At 49.7% G+C, this 20436-nt stretch overlaps 1 protein-coding gene across 2 annotated transcripts in view; it reads left to right on the forward strand.

The window, feature by feature from the left end:
- The window catches only part of YY1 (YY1 transcription factor), a 33341-nt gene extending 14373 nt beyond the window's left edge, over positions 1-18968 (forward strand). The window contains exons 2-5 of one of the 2 annotated variants that reach the window (XM_051830847.3): positions 5641-5803; positions 15488-15548; positions 17025-17183; positions 17817-18968. In XM_051830847.3, the coding sequence (XP_051686807.1) occupies positions 5641-5803; positions 15488-15548; positions 17025-17183; positions 17817-17999 (566 nt within the window). In that variant the 3' untranslated portion in view covers positions 18000-18968. Of the gene's footprint in view, positions 1-5640; positions 5804-10573; positions 10747-15487; positions 15549-17024; positions 17184-17816 lie in introns of those variants that run through there. The other variant, XM_089322809.1, reaches the window with a different exon arrangement.
- Positions 18969-20436: the final 1468 nt, after the last annotated feature.

Raw genomic sequence — 20436 nt, forward strand, 5'->3', positions numbered from 1 at the left:
TCTCTCTCTCACTGTCCACTCTGCCTATCAAAAAATAAAAAATAAAATAAAATAAAAAAAAAGAAACTATATCCAGGTCTCCTGCAGGGGAGACAGGGACCCAAATACTGGGACCATCTTCCACTGCTTTTCCAGGTGCATTCATTAGCAAGGAGCCGGATCAGAAGCAGAACAGCCAGGACTCAAACCACGAGTTGCAATGTGAAATGCCAGTGTTGCAGCAGCAGTTCAACCCGCTGCACCACAATGCCGGCCACTATTTATTTATTTATTTGTTCATTCATTCATTCATTGATTTGAAAGAATAGCAGGAGGGAGAGAGCACCTCCAGCAGCTGGTTCATGCCTCCAAATGATTGTAGCAGCTGAGGATGGGCCAAGCCAGAGTCAGGAGCCTGGAACTCTTCCATCCAGGTCTCCCACGTGGGTGACATGGACCCAAGTACTTGAACCATCACCCCCTGTATCCTGGGGTGTGCTTTAGCAGGAGGCTGAATTGGAAGTGCAGCCAGGACTGTAACCAGCACTCTGATAGGGTATGTGGGTCTCAAGCAGTAGCTTAACCTGCTGTTCCTTGAGACCTACGCTCTCTGGGTTCTTTGTAGTCTTGAGTGTTGGTGTTGAAAATTGAGCCTTGGGGCTGGCACTGTGGCATAGCTTGTGAAGCCACTGCCTGCGGTGCTGGCATCCCACATGGGCTCTTGTTTGAGGTCTGGCTCTTGGTCCCAGTGCCTAGCATACACAGTACCAGACACACAGGAGACCCTCAATTAGTACGTCTAGCATGAATATAAGGAATAATCTAGCCTGTGATTCCTTATACCATGAGTTATGCCTGCCTGCCTTTCTTTCTTTTTCTTTTCTTTTCTTTTCTTTTCTTTTCTTTTCTTTTCTTTTCTTTTCTTTTCTTTTCTTTTCTTTTCTTTTCTTTTCTTTTCTTTTCTTTTCTTTTCTTTTCTTTTCTTTTCTTTTCTTTTCTTTTCTTTTCTTTTCTTTTCTTTTCTTTTCTTTTCTTTTCTTTTCTTTTCTTTTCTTTTCTTTTCTTTTCTTTTCCTTCCTTCCTTCCTTCCTTCCTTCCTTCCTTCCTTCCTTCCTTCCTTCCTTCCTTCCTTCCTTCCTTCCTTCCTTCCTTCCTTCCTTCCTTCCTTTCTTTCTTTCTTTCTTTCTTTTAAGATTTATTTTATTTATTTGAAAGAGTTAGAAAGGTCTTCCATCTGCTGGTTCACTCCCCAGTTGACCGCAACGGCCAGAGCTGTGCGGAGCCGAAGCCAGGAGCCAGGTGCTTCTTGCGGGTCTCCCATGCAGGTGCAGGGGCCCAAAGACTTGGGCCATCTTCTACCACTTCCCCAGGCCATGGCAGAGAGCTGGATCAGAAGTGGAGCAGCTGGGACTAGAATCAGCACCCATATGGTGTGCCGGTGCTTCAGGCCAGCGCTTTATTAACCCACTACACCACAGTGCCAGCCCCCCCATGCCTTTCTTTTAAATTTTATTTATTTAAGAGGAAGGAGGCTCCCATCCACTGGTTTATTCCCTAAATGCCTGCCAGGCTGAAACCAGGAACTGGGAATACCATCCCAGTCTCCTGTGTGGCTGGTGGGAACCCAGAGAATTGTACCAGCACCACTGCCGTCTAGGGTTTGCATTGGCAGGAAGCTAGAGTCACAAGCCAGAGCTGGGAGTCGTGCTTGGGTATTCCAGTGTGTGATGTGTGACATTTTCTTTTCTTTTTAAAGATCTATTTATTTGATAAGTAGAGTTACAGACGGGCAGAGAGAGAGAGAGAGAGAAATCTTTCATCCGAAGCCAGGAGCCGGGGGGCTTCTTCCAGGTCTCCCACAGAAGTGCAGGGGCCCAAGGCCATCTTCCACTGCTTTTCCAGGCCACTGCAGGGAGCTGGATCAGAAGTGGAGCAGCTGGGTCTCAAACCCTTGGCCATATGGGATGCTGGCATTGCAGGGGGTGACTATGCCAGGTTTGACCTTCATGCTGGCTTCAGCCTTCTTTCTATCCTCTGCTGTAGGCTGAGTGTATTCCCACCCTCCTGATTCATATGTTAAAGGTGGTGCCTTTGCAAGATAATTAGGTCTGAAGATGGAGCCCTCTTAAATGGGATTAGTGTCCCTGCTTTGTGAAGATGCAGCATTGACCATGTCACTCCAGAGATGGAGGACTGGGCCCTCACCAAGAGCGCAAGCGTGTGGGCACCATATTCTTAGACTTTTAGCCTCTAAACTGTGAGAAATGACTGTTGCATAAGCCATTCTTGTTGTAGTAGCCTGATAGACTAAGACATCACTTGCTGTTCACAATTGTGATTCTCAACCTGATATGATTCTTGAATCAAAAATACACATTAGTGAAGAGAAAGAGCTCCCTTCCCTTTATGCGTTTGTATGCACCTGCAAGTTTTGATGTCGTGGTAGTTGTGCCTGGGTTAGAGAGATTGAAGGGGAAAGCAGAATGAGTGGGGGGAGGGTACCCTGGGAAAGGGAATGGGATGAAAGAATCTAGCTGCAATGCAGAGTCCCAGTCAGTAACTGTGGCTATCATTATTAATGTGGGTTCCTTCATCTTCATCTGTAGCTCTCCTGTTCTTCCTGGTTCCAAATAAGAGGCACTCCAGCTTAACGGTGAAATACTTAGGTTTTAGATGTAGACTTCTGCCACTTAGTAGCAGGATAACAACTACTTGAACCTGCATTCAGTCTTCTTGTTTGTTCTGATGCCAGAGAGCTTTAAACAGTCAACTCGGTATACTTAGTTTTTGGTAATGACATCAGTTGTAGGATTTGCTTGTTTTTTTTTTTGTTTGTTTGTTTTTGTTTTTAAGATATATTTATTTATTTATTTATTTGAAAGGTAGAGATGGAGAGAGAGGTCTTCCATCCACTGGTTCACTCCCCGTATGGCCCAAATGACCAAGGCCAGGCCAGGAGTTTCTTGCAGGTCTCCCACATAGATTCAGGGGCTCAAGGACTTGGGCCATCTTCCACTGCTTTCTCAGGCTCATTAGCATGGAGCTGGATTAGAAGTGGAGCAGCCGGGTCTTGAACTGGTACCCATATGGGATGCAGGCCAGAGCTTTAACCCACTACCCCACAGCGCCGGCCTCCTGGGTCTTGTTTTGTAACAGGGGTAGAAAGGTTTGAACAAGTCACCTTTAACTTCGGAAAGATACTGTGTTACTGCTCTCTGTAAAACGGTTTGTTGGAGAACCAGAGTTTGGGTTAGTGCTGAAAATCAGCACCTATTTTCTGCTTTAAGCGTCAGGGTGGTAGGATATTTTTGGCCTCTGGGCACTTCCACTCCAGCATGAGGCAAGGCCAACAAAAGTTCAAAATGAAATGAGTTAGACTCTGTTAGTCTTATCAATAGGAAGTAATCTAGAAGTTCAAAGAAAAGGTAGGAATCCGAGGCTGGAGAGATAGGATCAGCAGGCCCTTAGAGAATCTGAGTGAGGCTCTGGAGGAGACACTGGCTTCAGAGAGGAAGTGCGAGATCATGCTTACTGAGTGCCTCCCGCCAGGCACTTGTGAATGAGCTCATGAGAGAAACAGGCTGGGTGGAAAAGGGAAAAAGGCAAAGGAAAGGGGCCGGCGTTGCGGCACAGCGGGTTGAGCCAGTTCCAGTCTTACCTGCTCCACTTCTGATCCAGCTCCTTGATGTGCTTTGGTGCAGCAGCAGAAGATGGCCCAGGTACTTGGCCCCTGCCACCCGTGTGGAAGACCAGGGTGGAGTCTTGGCTCTTGCTTCAGCTTGGCCCAGATGCATCCATTGGCAGCCATCTGGGGAGAGAACGGGTAGATGGGAGATTTCTCTCTCTCCCTCTTTCTAACTCTGCCTTTAGAATAAGTAACTCTTTAAACGTGGGGGGAGGGCTGTGACATAGTTAGCTAAGCCTCCTGCAGCAACAGCATCCCATATGGGTGCCAGTCATGTCCCGGCTGCTCCTTTTCTTTTTCTTTTTTTTCTTTTATTTATTTATTTATTTAATTTGAAAGGCATTGCTACAGAGAGGCAGAGGCAGAGAGAGAGGTCTTCCATCCGCTGGTTCGCTCCCCAGATGGCCGCAACAGCTGGAGCCAGGAGCCAGGAGCTTCTTCCAGGTCTCCCACTGCTTTCCCGGCCACTGCAGAGAGCTAGATGGGAAAAGGAGCAGGGGCCAGCGCTGTGACATAGTGGGCAAAGCCGCCACCTACAGTGCTGGCGAATGGGCGTTGGTTCGAGTCCCAGCTGCTCTACTTCTGATCCAGCTCTGTGCTATGGCCTGAGAAAGCAATAGAGGATGGCCCAAGTGCTTGGGCCCCTCCCTGTCCAGTGGGGGAGACCTGAAGGAGGCTCCTGGCTTCAGGCCATTACGGCCATTTGAGGAGTGAAACAGGGGATAGACTTCTCTCTCCCTCTCCCTTCCTCCCCCTCTTTCTTCTCTCCATCTCCTCCTGGGTCTGCCTCTCAAATAAATGATCTTAAAAAAAAAAAAAAAAAGCCAAGGAGAAATAGAAGGTACTGCGTGTGTTGAAGGGGAACAGATAGCACAGGACACGGAATGTCACCAAAGTGATCTGTGTAGCACCGTGAGTGAAGGTGTTTCAGTAAGGTTTCTGTACCTGTTTATCCTTTGCAACATCGCTGAACAACAGAACTGTAAAAACCAGCTAAGCTCCTATTGTCTTTTAGGTTTGAGATAATAAGAACCAAGGTGGGTCACAGAGAGAAGACTTTTTTTAACACTTATTTATTTGAAAGAGTTACAGAGAGAGGAGAGAAGAGAGAGAGACGTCTTCCATCCGCTGGTTCACTCCCCAGTTGGCCACAACGGCCGGAGCTGTGCCGATCTGAAGCCAGGAGTCAGGAGCTTCTTCCAGGTCTCCCATGCAGGTGCAGGGGCCCAAGGACTTGGGCCATCTTCCACTGCTTTCCCAGGCCGTAGGAGAGAGCTGGATCAGAAGTGGAGCAGCTGGGTCTTGAACCGGCGCCCATACGGGATGCCATTGCTTCAGGCCAGGGCGTTAACCTGAGCCACTGCCCCAGCCCTGAGACAAGACCTTTTAAAGGTATTCAGTGGTGCCTAGAACACAGGAGGTTTAATACGTGGAGCCCACACTGCGTTTTAAGCCTGTTTGATTTGAGATGGCAATAACACGCGTACATACAGTTATAGAGAGTCAGCTATATCCAGACTTTGGTGAGACTTGGAACCAAAATGGACCAACTTTCCTGCTGTTGCAGAACTTGCCATTGTGGAACACAGCCATGCTTACAAGTTGTTGTCGGTGGTGACTGTGTGTACAGTCCAGGTTAGGCTGGGTGGTCCATCTCTCACTGCAGAGCTGAAACCTGCACAGCTGGAGTGAGAAGGCAGACGAGGCGAGCCAAGGGCTGAGAGCCAGGAAGTCCGATTCGAGTCAGTTCCACCATGTCGGAAGTGTAAGATGTGTGTGGTGTCTAAAAAGCAGAACTCGGAGATGGAGGAGGAGAATCAAGGAAGCTGAAAATGAGTGTTAGAGCAGTGGGCTGGGACCGGGAAAGTGCAGTGGCGAAGGTGCTGGCAGTGAACTGCAAGAGGGCAGAGAGGAGCGGGGGTCCTCACAGTTTATAAAACCTATTTACTCAGCTAAGATAATCTCATGTGTTTCAGATGAAAAAAAAGACATTGACCACGAGACAGTGGTTGAAGAACAGATCATTGGAGAGAACTCACCTCCTGACTACTCAGAGTACATGACAGGGAAGAAGCTTCCTCCGGGAGGGATCCCTGGCATTGACCTCTCAGATCCTAAACAACTGGCCGAATTCGCTAGGTAAGTTGTCAGAACTTTTCTTGCTTTTAATTATAGAAAGTGCTTGAGTCTTGCCAGCCATGTTTCCTTTGTGCCTGAGTCACAATGATGGCTTGTACTTTTCTCTAGGGAAACTTCTGAAAACAAAAGCATTTTATTTTTAGTAGTAACTCTGCTATTAATGTGAGTGGCAGCAGACAATGAGATGCAGCAAACACACTTGGGTTCCAGAATTGGTGTTGCTTCTGAGTAGATAAAGTTGCACACAGTGTATTGAAATAGCTATCCTTACGTTCCCACGTGGCTGCTCTGTGCACATTTTAAACAAAATAAACTCATAAACTCTGGAACGTAAGGCCTCATCTCTTTGCCTGCCTGGGGTTGAACAGAGCCTGAGACAACTCAAGAAATTTAGCCGAGGGCAGCCTCAGGAGGAAAGGTTTTTGTGATCCCGCATCCTCTAGGGACACAGTTGGGGGTCAGTGTTGTGCGCACTGGGTCGAACTGCTTACAATGCTGCATCCAATATCAGGGTGCCAGTTTGAGTCCTGGTTGTTCCACTTCCGATCCAGCTTCCTGCTAATACACCTAGAAAAGCAGCGAAAGATAACCCAAGTACTTGGGCCCCTGCCACCCAAATGGAAGATCCAGATAGGGTTCCTGCCTCCTGGCTTTAACCTGTCCCAGATCTGACTGTTACGGCCATTTGCGTGCGGTGTGAACCAGCACATGGATCTCTCTGTCTCCTTCCTTTTCCCTCTCTGTAGCTTTGCCTTTAAAAGTGGGCAGCTCCTGACACTCAACCTCAGTTTCCCACCTACCCAAATGGGTTTGAGAATGTCCTTACGTTTGATGGAGAGGATTCTTTTACTTTTTCTCTTCTATGAAACTAGCTGTGGGGTTATATAAGGGTGCTTCAGAAAGTCTAGAGGAATGAAATTTAAAGTTTTTTAATGCAGAAATTTTGAAAATCCATAAAGTTTTTCATAATAATTACTTCCCTGAACTTTTAAATGTTTATCTATTTTCATCTGCTTGAAAGGCAAATGACAAAAGGAGAAAGAGACCTTCCATCAGCCAAGACTGAACCAGGCCAAAGCCAGGAGCCAGGAACTCTGTCTAGGTCTTGTGTGTGTGAGTGACATGAGCCCTGATGCTGGAGCCGTCATCTGCTACCTCCCAGATCTGTTGGCAGAGATATTGGAAGTCGAGGAGCTGGGGCTGGAAGCATCACTAAACCCACTGTACCATAAGCCTGCCCCTCCGTGAACTGTCTGAAGACCCTCACACACACACACACACACACACACACTCTCAATCTAATCTGTTGTGGCAGGACGGTTAAGGCTGTGTCATGGATACTGTGCCAGAGTATGTGCGCTCGTTAAGTGTGCAGTGAGCAGCTGCTAGAGGGTCTTGAGCGGGGGTGGGGTGGGGGGGTAGGGGGGGTGCGTGCCCAGAGCTGTAATTTGGGAGAAGTGTCCGCAGCCACACCCAGGTTGGATTGGTGTAGGTAGAGGCAGGAAGGTGTGAGGTCAGTTGAACAAGAGCTAGTAAAAGCCTGGACTGGAATTAGGGCAGTCATGGGGTAAAGAATCAGTGGGAAAGCTTTGGGAGCAGGTTGACTTGACTGTGTCTGGAGGGGGAGTCAAGATTGACATTAAAAACTTCACTCCTGGGGCTGGCGATGTGGGTAAACCCACCATCTGCAACACCGGCAGCCCATATGGGTGCTGGTTCAGGTCGAGTCCAGCTGCTCCATTTCTGATCCAGCTCCCTGCTAATAGCCTGGGGAAAGCAGTGGAAGATGGCCCAAGTGTTTGAACCCCTGCCACCCATGTAGGAGATGCAGATGAAGCTCCCGGCCCAGCCCTGGCCGTTGTGGCCATCTGGGAAGTGAACCAGCAGATAGGTGGAAGATCCTTCTCTCTGTAGCTCTGACTTTCAGATAAACAAATAAATAAATAAAAGCTTCACTCATTGAGTGATGGAGAAAATTCAGAGAAGCTTCCAGCTTGGGATTCAGGGCAAACAGTGTTGGTTTCAGGTGGTGATAATAAAACCTCCACGTTGGACTTGAGAAGGCTTTAGGAAGTGATTGGGGCCAAGCCATCTAATGATAGGTGGCTGAAAGCACGGAAGGGGTAAGTAGGCTCTGAGAGGGGAGGTTTTGGGAAGAAAAGAAACCAGCATTGAATCTTGGGAGAGGATAGAAGGGCCAGTGACAGAGTGCAAGGGTCATTCAGACGGCGGGTAGAGACTCAGGAGAATACAGCATCCTGACAGCCCGTCCAGGAGCTTCTAGAAGGCCCAGCAGAAAGAGGAATGAGACATTGACAGCGTACATCAGAGTAATAGTGGAGGAACAGAGGGTTGGGGAGGGTTTTGAAGAACACAGGGTAGAAGCAGTGAGATGTGGAAGACAATAAAGCAGTGTTCTGAGAGAAACTGTATTTACTATAAACATAGAATCCTGGCCGGTGCCATGGCTCACTAGGCTAATCCTCCGCCTGCGGCACCGGCACACCGGGTTCTAGTCCCGGTCGGGGCGCCGGATTCTGTCCCGGTTGCTCCTCTTCCAGTCCAGCTCTCTGCTGTGGCCCGGGAAGGCAGTGGAGGATGGCCCAAGTGCTTGGGCCCTGCACCCACATGGGAGACCAGGAGGAAACACCTGGCTCCTGGCTTTGGCTCGGCGTAGCACACCAGCCGCAGCGGCCATTTTGGGGGGTAAACCAACAGAAAAAGGAAGACCTTTCTCTCTGTCTCTCTCTCTCTCACTATCTAACTCTGCCTTCAGCCAGCAAACCTATCAGTGGAATACATTGGCAAAAAATGGCAGTCAGGGGTGGGCCTTTGCATGACAGTTAGGACACCTGCTAGGTTACCTGCACCCCGTGTTGCAGTGACGGGGTTTAGTCCTCGGCTCTGGCTCCTGATTCCAGCTTTCTGCTGATACGAACCCTGGGGGGCAGCAGACGTCCCAGGTGATTGGGCTCCTGGCACTCATGTGGAAGACTTGGGTTGAGTGCCCAGCTCCTGGCTTTGGTGCCCCAGCTGTTCAGTGTGGGCGTTTAAGGAGTGAACCAGCAGTAGGAAGTTCTCTCATCTCTGTCTCCCATCCAACACACACACCCACCTGCCTCTCAAATAAAGACTTAAAGTCAGATAAGCACCCTCTGGGGTGGGCATTGTGCTGCAGGGGTCCAGCTGCTGCTGAGGGTACCCACATCGCATAGTGGAGCGCAGTTAAGAATCTTGGCTCCTCCGCTTCCAGGCAAGCATCCTACCAGTGTGCACCCTGAGAGGTAGCAGATGATGGCTCGAGTGTTTAGACCCTGCCACACACATGGGTGACCTGGAGGGAGTTCCAGACTCTTGGCTTCAGCCTGGCCTTTCCCTGCCGGTTATGGTTTTTTGGGATGAACCAGCAGATGGACGATCTCAAGATTAATTAATCAGTTTCTCTGTCTCTATCTCTCTCATCTACATCCTCTTCCCTCCCTCCCTCTCTCTCTGCCTCCTTCCTCCCCTCCTGTGCTCTAGCTGAAAATAAATAAAGCATTTTTAAGAAGAACTGTTTCAGAGATGCAAGGATTCCTTATATATACCCTCCTGCATGTCCTGAGGAGTTTAAGCCGGTGACTGTTGGGAGGAAAAGTTGGCAGTGGAACCCAGGACAGCGGTACAGCAGGCTAGAAATGTGTTCCGTGCAGCACAGGAAGTCAGCAGGTCTTGAGAGCCCTTTGATTTGTTGGTGGACAGAGTGAGTAAGTAACCTGATGGTGTGAGAAAGAGTCTCCAGAAAAAAGGCAATCAGAAAATCCCTGCACGGGGGTCTAGCTAAGGAGTAGGAAGCCACTGCCCTCAAACGGGGTGTAGTTTGTCACTGGTGAAGGGAAGGAGCTCCTAAGTGTGATCCCAGCACGGTCAGTCCTGCAGTCTGTTTATAGAATAGGATGAGCTCCTGCTCGACTGGACAGGTATGGACAGTGAAGATACAGGGTCTGGGCACTGTAGTGGGTTGAGGGTAGGACGTGTTCCCTCTCACATGGCATTTCAGTAAATCTCTCCAGTTGGGCAGTGGTGGTGGCAAGAAACCTTGGATAGTGGAACTATTGTGGGCCACACCACCTCCTTGTTGGTGAAGGCCCACAAGACTGGCTCTGTTGGCCTCATCCCCTCATCCCCTCTGGTCTGTGACTCCAGGCAGCATTTGAGCCCCACACTGTTGGCTGAAGGAGGTCAGCTGCTTTGCCCTCTTCTCCTTTGTGAGGTGCTGGGCTGGACTTGAAACTGACCTCAGAATGTTTCAGGTGCCTGTTGCCCTCAGCATGGACTGCTTAGTAATTCATTTAGAGGTGTGGGTAGGCAGGTATAAGAAATGATGACTCACTGGGCAGGTGGGACCATGGGACAGTTCTTTCCTCCAGTCTGTTTAGTGAGCGCCTCGAAGTGGTCAGTGGGTGAGACACAGCGAGTTGTAGTTCCTGATCAAGTCTTTGTGTGTGCTTCATTCACTCGTTAGCCCTTTGAAAACCTTTCGTGTGGGAGGGTTAGAGTAGAGTCGTTAGACCAATCCCAGATTGGTTATTACTACTTTTTTAATCGCTGCCCATACTGAGACTTTGACATGACTTACGTAAGGATGAAATGTGATGGTGCAGATGGGAATACCTGAAAACGCTTTGACGGGGTGGGCATTTTGGAGCAGTGGCTCAGGTTGCCATTCAGGACGCCTGCCTTCCCTGTCACAGTACCCAGTCTGACTTCATCTCCTCCATTTCTCGTCAGACTTCCTGCTAATGCATCCTGGCAGGCAGCAGATTATGACCCAATTGCTCGGGGCCCTGCCACCCTGTGAGAAACCTGGAGAGTTCTGGGTCCTGGCCTCCACCTGCCCTGCCCTGGCTGTTGTGGGTGTTATGGAAGATCTTTCCCACCCTCTCTGTTGCCGTGGTTTTCAAGTAGGTGAAAGTAAAGTCAACATTTTTTTAAAACCCTCTGCAGTAGTACCACAGGAGTGTATCCTGTGTCATTTAGGACGTGTTCGTTGAACCCACTTTGTTTTGTCTGAGGCATCGCTGTCTGCACAAGAAGGGAGCTGAATCGTGCTTGCAGGGGGTAACTGTGTCTGGTGAGGCCTTCGTCCCCACAAGCATGGGACAGTCACGCTGGCCTAAAAGTTAACTAAGCCTGTTTGGCAGGGAAGGGCTTTAATTTTGTATTAAAGAATCACTGCTCCAATTATTTTGTCTCTGCTTCTGGGACGTTTGCAGGTCTGTCAGTTGGGACTTTTGGTTTGTTCAATGTTCTGCTGAAGTTGGGCCAGGAAGCTGCTGCAGGTTCGAGTTGTGGGGATCCCATCTTCACAGCGTTGTCCCTTCTGCACGTGCCTTTACGAGGTGTCACAAAGAGCAGTTGGTCATAGGGAGTGGAGGCTTCCATTTTTATTGAAGCAGGAAGGAAATGTCTGGTCAGGGGCCTGGCTCCTGCATGGACTGTAATAAAGTGAGGAAAGCCTTCTGCTGTAACCATTCTCCATCTCTCAGTCCTCTAGCTAGAAGGGTGGTCTGGGACATCAGAACCTTCTAACAGCTGGCAAAATATTTTTGTTAAGACTGAACTTGTGGCCGGCACCGCGGCTCACTAGGCTAATCCTCCGCCTTGCGGCGCCGGCACACAGGGTTCTAGTCCCGGTCGGGGCGCCGGATTCTGTCCCGGTTGCCCCTCTTCCAGGCCAGCTCTCTGCTGTGGCCAGGGAGTGCAGTGGAGGATGGCCCAAGTGCTTGGGCCCTGCACCCCATGGGAGACCAGGAGAAGCACCTGGCTCCTGGCTTCGGATCAGTGCGGTGTGCCGGCCACGACGGCCATTGGAGGGTGAACCAATGGCAAAGGAAGACCTTTCTCTCTGTCTCTCTCTCTCACTGTCCACTCTGCCTGTCAAAAAAATTAAAAAAAAAAAAAAAAAGACTGACCTTGTTCTTAATTAGGCCCATGTAACACACAGCCCGTGGTGGTGATGGCTGCCACGTCCCAGGGCTCCTCTAATCCCAACAGCTCTAAAGTGGAGGCTTTTTACACCCTTCTACAGAGTCAGAAACCGAGCCTGAGAAGTTGGGTGGTTTGCTCAAGGTCTACGGCTGATAGAAGTCAGCCCCGGGTCACATGCCTCGTCTTGTTGAGAGTGGCTGTACTGGTGTCCTCGCTGTCTCTGCCTTAAGAACACAGGTGACAGTTTGGGAGGGTTGAGATGTACTGAGTGGTAGCATCTGATTTTGGTCTGCACAGAACTTCCAGTGTGAGTATACTTTTTTAGAAAAATACCCTTTTTAGAAAAATACCCTTTCTGTGTGTGCAGCCAAGCAGAAAGTAAGCAACACCGACACAGGTGCCAGATCTGTTGCCCTGTAGTGAGGACGACTTGCAGGGGCTTACGTACAGGCAGCCGCCATAGCTTCTTCGCTATTCCCCAAGTCCAAAGGTGTCTGTCCAAATGCGTTTTAAACTAAAATACTAGCACACATTTTGAAAATGACTTTAGGAAAAATTATCACAATAATGAAAAATAATCAAGAGTCTGGTAAATGGTACTGTTCTTTGTTTCGAGTGTACTTAAAATTTTCCATGATAAAATGTCTTAAAGAGTAAAGTTCTGGCCGGCGCCGCGGCTCACTAGGCTAATCCTCCGTCTTGCGGCACCGGCACACTGGGTTCTAGTCCTGGTCGGGGCACCAGATTCTGTCCCGGTTGTCCCTCTTCCAGGCCATCTCTCTGCTGTGGCCTGGGAGTGCAGTGGAGGATGGCCCAAGTGCTTGGGCCCTGCACCCCATGGGAGACCAGGAGAAGCACCTGGCTCCTGCCATTGGATCAGCACGGCGTGCCGGCCGCGGCGGCCATTGGAGGGTGAACCAACAGCAAAGGAAGACCTTTCTCTCTCTCTCTCACTCACTGTCCACTCTGCCTGTCCAAAAAAAAAAAAAAGTAAAGTTCTGAGAGGTGAATGTTGTGGTGCAGCAGGCTGGCAGCCACTTGGGGTGCCCGAATCCTAAATGAGGGCACTAGATAGGGTCCTAGCTCCTCTGCTTCTGATACAGCTCTCTGCTGATGTGCCTGGGAAGATGGCAGATGGTGACCCCAATACTTGGGTCCTTGCCACCCATGTGGAAGACACGGAGAGAGTTCCAGGCTCCTGGCCTAGCCCTGGCTGTTGAAAGAGTTTGGAAGATGCCTCCCTCTCTGTCGTTCTGCCTTTGAAATAAATAGATCTTTAAAAATATATAAGTTCTGAGGCAGGTGTTGCACATTAGGCGACTACTTGGGATGCCTGCAACCTATAGCAGAGGATGTTTGGGTCCCAGCTCCTCCGCTTCCCACCCAGTTTCCTGACAGAGGCTCCTGGGAGCAGCAGGTGATGGCTCAAGGGCTTGGGCCCCTGCATGGGAGACCTGATGGGGTTCCTTGCTCCTGCAGGCATTTGGGAGTGAATCGGCGGTGGAAGATAGATCGAGCTCTCTCCAGCTCTCCTTCCTTTTCCTCTAGTGCTGACTTTCAAGTAGAAATAAATAAATAAGCAAACAAGCAAGCAAACCTCTTGAAACTAAGTTCTAGGACTAATTCTGAGAAAAGATATGCAGGGGCATCTTTAAATCAGGTTTATCAAGTAATCTGCACCATAGATTTCACCCTCTTTGAGGTGTGCACTCTTAATGAATTTAGGCAAACACAGTCACATGTAGCCATCTGCACAGTCAACAGAGAATGTTTCCATAGAACCATCAGAGAATGTTGTCTTTATTTATTTGAAAGGCAGATTGACACAGGAGAGATGTTCTCTGCGCTGGTTCACTCCCCATATGCCCACAACATCTAGGGCTGGGCCAGGCTGAAGTTCATGAGCCCTGAACTCCCATGTGGGTGGCAGGGGCTCAAGGACTTGCCATCATCTGCCACCTCCCCAGGTGTGCATTAGCAGGAAGCTGGATTGTAAGCAAAGACAGGACTTAATCTGAGGTACTCAGATATGGGACATGGCTGCTTAACCTGCTGCTCCACACTGCCTGCCCCTGGGATGAGAATCCACATTCTTAAATGGGAAAACTGGAAACTTGGTTCTTATTTTTAGGTTATTGATATTTAGGTAGAATGAAAAGTATTTGTGAATCTGTTTTTCAAAGTGATCCCTGCAGGTGGCGCAGTGGCGCTGAATTTGTGCCCTGCCTAGTTTTGTGGACTCAGGCCAAGACTCCAGGATCTGTTGCTGTTTAAGATGACAAAGGCCAGTCCAGAGCCTTGTACACACAGGCCCTTAAGAAATTTTGCCAACTGATATGGTGATCAACTTAGAGGAGAGAAGGAGTGTCCACAGGGTTGGGGTTGGGGGGTACCCGACTGAAAATGTCTTGTAAAATTTATAGCAGAAAAGAGCTTGGTCAAGCTCCCTGGAGTGGTGGTGGCTGCCACACTCATTGCTGCTCAGGCTCCCCCAGGCGTGGACAGTTGAACCAGGGGACCTCATGAACTCAGATTCTGTGAAGTACGAGAACCAGGAAGCCTTTCACAGATCAGCTGTGAAGAAGGGTCTTGTTAGGGTTTGGTCAGCTCAAAGGTGGCAGAAACGTTCTTGTGTAATAAAAGGGTAAATCAGCTGCAGTCATTAGGGAACCATCGACTTAGTGTATTTATTAAACATGAGCCCTGTAGAGAGATGTGAGATGGCAGAATTAGGGACAGGAAGAAAAATCTGTCACAAACTGAAAGCTTTTCTAGTTATCCTGCACCCCTCTACCACACACAGATCTGTAGGGAATGCGTGCAAAAAAAGCTTTGTCAAAAGACCAGCCGTTGATTTGGTGGAAAGAGCAGGTAGGTAAGCTAGCAGCTCAGCGCGCTGTCGCACACGGCCTCACCCAGGCCTCCCGGAACAGCCGCCTCACCAGGTCTCTTGTCACATGGGGGAACTTCCCAAGCCCCCGTCCTGAGGCAGGCCAGAGACCTCTGTTGTATAAAATAAATGCTCGTAGCGTTTGGAAATCTGCACCGTCCCTCACATCTCCACGGAGAGAAGCTACACAGAAGGCAGGAATGTGTGTGTGTGTGTCCCACCTGTCCCTGTGGGCACCTCCCTGAAGTGCCCAGTGTTTCCTTCGAGAGAGGTTTTATGTGCATGTATCAAGCAGCTCGTGGCTTTGCTGGTGTCTGAGCCACCAAGGGGCGGCAGGTGGAGAGCAGTCTACACATCCCAGACACGCCCTTTTTGTCAGGCCCGGGTGATGGCACAGCAGCTGCTGCTGTGGGGTCCCACGCCCTGCCTCCCACCAGGAGGTTGGTCTGTGGTTGTCTCAGCTGTGGGTCTTCTGTATGTCGGAAGGGTTTAGCGTGACGAGCAGGTGTTTGAAGCACATAGACCCAGTGCATTTCGAGCCGCAACAGCCCACTCGCTCTGAGGGACCATGGCAGCGGCTCAGCCTTTCTCAGCATCAGCATCCTTGTCTAAAATGGGAAGCACTCTTCCCAGGGTCGGCACTCAGCGAGTGAGTTCTCATCCCGTCTCCTTCCTGGGAGCACGCCGTCGGCTTGGTTTGGGTACCTGGCAGGAAAACGTGCAGGGACTATATATGATTGATGCCAGTTGAGTGTACCCACTCCTACAAACCTGTCTCTCTCTCTCTCTCTCTTTTTTTTTTGTTTGTTTTTTGTTTTGATAAGAATGAAGCCAAGAAAAATTAAAGAAGATGATGCTCCAAGAACAATAGCTTGCCCTCATAAAGTAAGTAATGCTAGGGGGAGGTGCCCACCCACCGGTAATGAGGTGACAGAGAGCGTCTAAGCCACTGACACTTTCTATTTACGCTGTCATAGATTAAGTGAGGAACTAGAATGTCTGGTTTTTAAATTCAAAAGACTTCGCTTTGTCGTTTGGGGAAGTCTGTGTTTCCGTACTGGAATGGTACCGTGTCGGGAGCGATGTCCACATTATTACTGCTGCTGACTGCACTGGTCAGGGCCTGCCTTCTTCTGGCTCCTTAGCAAGTCAGTCTTAATCTGAAGACAGTGGTCGCATCTAACCCAGGGACCATTATGGGAACCCAGGCTGTGGTTGAAGTTTGTAAATGATTTTGGATGTTGCTAAATAACTCAAGTAAAGACTTGATCATTTCCTTCACGGTTTTCTTATTACCCTGTTAATTGTGTGTTGCTTCTAGAAGGGCACCTAATTGTTTTCAAATGTAGTCTTGAAATGAAAGAAAAACCTGAAGAGGTGCTGGTTGGGGATCTGCTTTATCTCATAGCCTCAGAGAAACAGAGGGAGGGGAGTTAGGAATGGAGTAAAGAATTTTTTCAAATCAACAATTGGAGAAAGATAAGCATTTGAAAACAGTTGGGCCCTAACTGCCTGCCATTTCTCTGGCTTCTCTGTGTACTCCTTTTCCAATTGCATTGTTTAAAATTCCATTTTCAAAACGGAAACTCGGCTTAGAAGTCAAGGTGCCGGTGCTGTGGCTTTCCCTCCCTGTTGCCTGGGAAGCTGTCGGGTGGTGGCCTGTGCTCCCCCTCTGTCGTACTGCCTCACGTTTCTGCCATCCGCTCCACTGCTGGGCAGCGACTGCAGAGAAATCGTCCGAGCCTGCTTCCCCGAGCACCGCCGCCCACCGCCTTGCCCGCTCTGGCGTCCGTTTGCCTGCCTCTTCCTTTGCCTCGTGTCTCACAAAATCAATTTCTTCTGTAGCTGCCATTCCTTGGAGGCCCTCTTGCTTCTTTCTCTGTCAAGAGGGGAAAGAGGCAGAGAGAAGAGGGAACAGTAGGCGATGGAGAATGACAGCCCATTGTCGCGGCACAGACTATGGGGCCCACCCAAGGTAGTGGTGGACTGCCGTCATTTAACTCCATTTATCTCGGTGCTTCCGTTACTTCATCTTGGCGGAGCAGGGTGAGGCGGCCGTGGGGGAGCTGGAAGCCAGGATGCGGGGTTCCACTCCCAGCCCGGCTGCCTCTCGTAGTGTGACCCTGGGCAAGTCTACTTCATGACATCTCTAAGCCTCAGTTTCCTCATCTGTAAAACAAGGGTTTGCATTAGATGATAAGGCCTTTCCCAGCTGTCTGTTGTCTAAAGTAACGTCCTGCGGGAACGCTAAGTAGAGCACAGGCGGGGGTGGCTTTGCCGAGTCTGGTCAGAAAGGCTGTTGGGCTGCGTCGTCCTGGCGGTGTGCAGTGTGACCCTCTAAGCTGCTCTCTCTGTTTTAAGGGCTGCACAAAGATGTTCAGGGATAACTCTGCCATGAGAAAGCATCTGCACACCCACGGCCCCCGAGTCCACGTCTGTGCAGAGTGTGGCAAAGCTTTCGTGGAGAGCTCCAAACTAAAACGACACCAACTGGTTCATACTGGAGAGAAGCCCTTTCAGGTAGAGCCGGCTCCTTCTGCCTCTGACACTGCCGTGCGGGTCTGGGCCCTGTGGGGAGCATGCAGGGGCCACACCCACACGCCCGGGGTCTCACTGTTGCTCCTAGTGAGGAAGGAGAGTGGTCTCTGGTGAGTCCCTTGGGAGGGTCGCCTGGGCTGGAGCGCAGCAGAGTAAAAAGCAGAATTGGCTGGTGGCTCCAACGACTGACTGACGGGGAACTTCTAAGATGCCGCTGTTTGTGGTGGGTCTAGGTCACCGCTGAGAGAGTGGCCGGCCAGCGGTGCAGCGAGTAAATCTGGCATGGGCCGTTTGGTAACTGATACCCCGAACTTCCGTGACCGTCTGCCTTTCAGCTGGTAGAAGCACTGAGGCTCCAGGTTCTTGCCATTCTACCAAGTGTTTCTCTTACGCTGGGTTTAGAACATGGGGGGTGGGGGTGGGTGTTAGGGGTTGTCCAGCATGCAGGCCTAGAGATCCCTGCCCACTACTTAGAAGTATCTAGAAAGTTCACCCAGGGCAGAGAGGGAAGGCATTGGCTAAAACAAAGAGCTGTTCTTCCCGAAGCAGAGAGACACTGACCCCTGGGGGTCTGGTCAGTTGTCTCGTGGTTGACCTCTGGTCTCTCCTCGACAGTGCACATTCGAAGGCTGCGGGAAACGCTTTTCACTGGACTTCAATTTGCGTACACACGTGCGCATCCACACCGGAGACAGGCCCTATGTGTGCCCCTTCGACGGTTGTAATAAGAAGTTTGCTCAGTCAACTAACCTGAAATCTCACATCCTAACACATGCCAAGGCCAAAAACAACCAGTGAGAAGAGAGAAGCCCCCTGGGCCTCAGGAAGCTTCTCCCAGGAGTATGGTTGGGAATAAACACGCCTCTCCTTTGTATATTGTTTCTAGGAAGAATTTTAAAAATGAATCCTACACACCTAAGGGACATGTTTTGATAAAGTAGTAAAAAATTCAGAAAAACTTTAAAAAGATGACATTGCTAAGATGCTCTATCTTGCTCTGTAATCTCGTTTCAAAAACACGGTGTTTTTGTAAAGTGTGGTCCCAACAGGAGGACAACTCATGAACTTCGCATCAAAAGACAATTCTTTATACAACAGTGCTAAAAATGGGACTTCTTTTCACATTCTTATAAATATGAAGCTCACCTGTTGCTTACAATTTTTTTAATTTTGTATTTTCCAAGTGTGCATATTGTACACTTTTTGGGGATATGCTTAGTAATGCTATGTGTGATTTTTCTGGAGGTTGATAACTTTGCTTGCAGTAGATTTTCTTTAAAAGAATGGGCAGTTACATGCATACTTCAAAAGTATTTTCCTGTAAAAAAAAGTTATATAGGTTTTGTTTGCTATCTTAATTTTGGTTGTATTCTTTGATGTTAACACATTTTGTATAATTGTATCGTATAGCTGTATTGAATCATGTAGTATCAAATATTAGATGTGATTTAATAGTGTTAATCAATTTAAACCCATTTTAGTCACTTTTTTTTTTCCAAAAAATACTGCCAGATGCTGATGTTCAGTGTGATTCTTTGCCTGTTCGGTTACAGAAAGTGGTGCTCAGTTGTAGAATGCATTGTCCCTTTTAACACCTGATGTGTACACCCATGTAACAGAAAGGGCAACAATAAAGTAGCAGTCCTGAAGAAGGAACATGGCAGAAAAAGGTCTGTAAGCACAGTCTTATTTTCTTTTGTTGTCCAGGATACTTAAAACTCTTGAGCCTCCCAGAAATTGGAAGCTAAATAAAGCAACTCAAGTTTCCTTTGTTTTGCACTCACTCACAGTGACTTGTGATGAAAGCGATGCATGGGTGTTTTGCTATTTCCCACATGTCCCGAATTCTGAGAGAGTAGGTAACAGGCATCCTGAGTTAAGGAACTACCTCAGAGTACCGCAGACCGGGCCGTGGGTGATAGGCTTGGGTTGCGGCTCCCCGGCAGGTGTGTGCCTGCAGCGTTTGTGCTGTGGCCAGAGCGCCTGGTCCAGGTGAGGTGCCCGCCGGCAGTGGGGGCGCCGAGGGGAGGCCCGGCCCCTCCACCGCGCAGGCTGCCTCAGGCTTCCAGTTGGCAGTGTCTGGTTGGAGAGCCTGTGATCCTCCATGCAGACAGTCCCGAGCCCGTGCTGGTCAGTGTGGCCGAACTCCACGCTGCTCTGCAGGCCCTGAGTGTGGGTGGGCGAGGTGGTCAGGTGACTAGAGAGGCGTGCTCGATGCGTCCTGGGCCTCTCACCTCGTGACCTCTTCAGTGTGTGACTCGAGTTTCTGAGCTTTCCCTAGAGTCAGATAGCAGACTCACTGAGGATGTTTGATCGGCTGCCATGATACAGCAAAATCCCCTTTATTCAGAATGCAGACGCACTGTGTGTCGTTCTGTGCTGTGTGCTGGGCTCCGCGAGGTCGGTGACAGACCAGCGAATATCAGAGATCCATTTAACCAAATGGCCAGGACACTGTCAGGTCAGACCTGTGGCCCAGTCTCCTGGCTTCTCCATCGGTCCTGTGGAGGGGCTCCTGGCCTGCTCACAGTGGCCCTGTGGCTCTGCAATTTTGAAGTGCCTTCTGACTCATAAGTGAAAATTTTAACTTCGACATTTTTTTATTCACCCAGAATTTGTTATCCACTGAGTAGTTTGATGGAACTGAGTTATATCAGAAGATCCCAGCTGTTGTCAGCATGAGCAGGGCTTTGCTGTATCTGGCAGTCAGGAAAGAGGTAAGCCCATGGCAGAGGTCGCCTTTGAAGCTGAGTGCCCCCGTGCCAGTATGTGACTCTTGGACTGTCTCTGGGCAGAGGCCTCCCTCCCCACTGGCAGGCTTAGCGGTCTCAGGGTGGCGCTGCTAAAAGCCACTCCCATCAGTGGATGCGTTGGAAGTCCAGCCACCTCACCCTCATCCAGTGTTGTGCCACACTGGAGCCTGGCCCTGGCACTGCCCTCAGGACCCCTGCCCACAGGCCCTCCACCGTGGGCCCCGGGAGCCATGCCGTGACCTGCAGGAGCTGAGCTCAGCTCCTGTGTGGAACGAGGTCCCTCTTCCTCTGTGCCTTGATCCCTGGGGGATGCCCTCGGTCATCTCTTCTGTCCCCGTCCGTCTCTGAGTGACAGTCAGCAGTCCCTTTGCCTTTCTCTGTGCACCTGTGTTCCCTCAGTCTGCAGAGCTACCTGCTATAAGGAGTTGAGCTTGGGGTTCAGAGGAGACTTGGAGGACAAGTTCCCTGTGACGCAGCACTCT

The sequence above is a fragment of the Oryctolagus cuniculus genome, chromosome 20, assembly GCF_051225735.1.
Source record: "Oryctolagus cuniculus isolate XC-2025 breed Fujian yellow rabbit chromosome 20, ASM5122573v1, whole genome shotgun sequence".
Lineage (NCBI taxonomy): Eukaryota > Metazoa > Chordata > Mammalia > Lagomorpha > Leporidae > Oryctolagus > Oryctolagus cuniculus.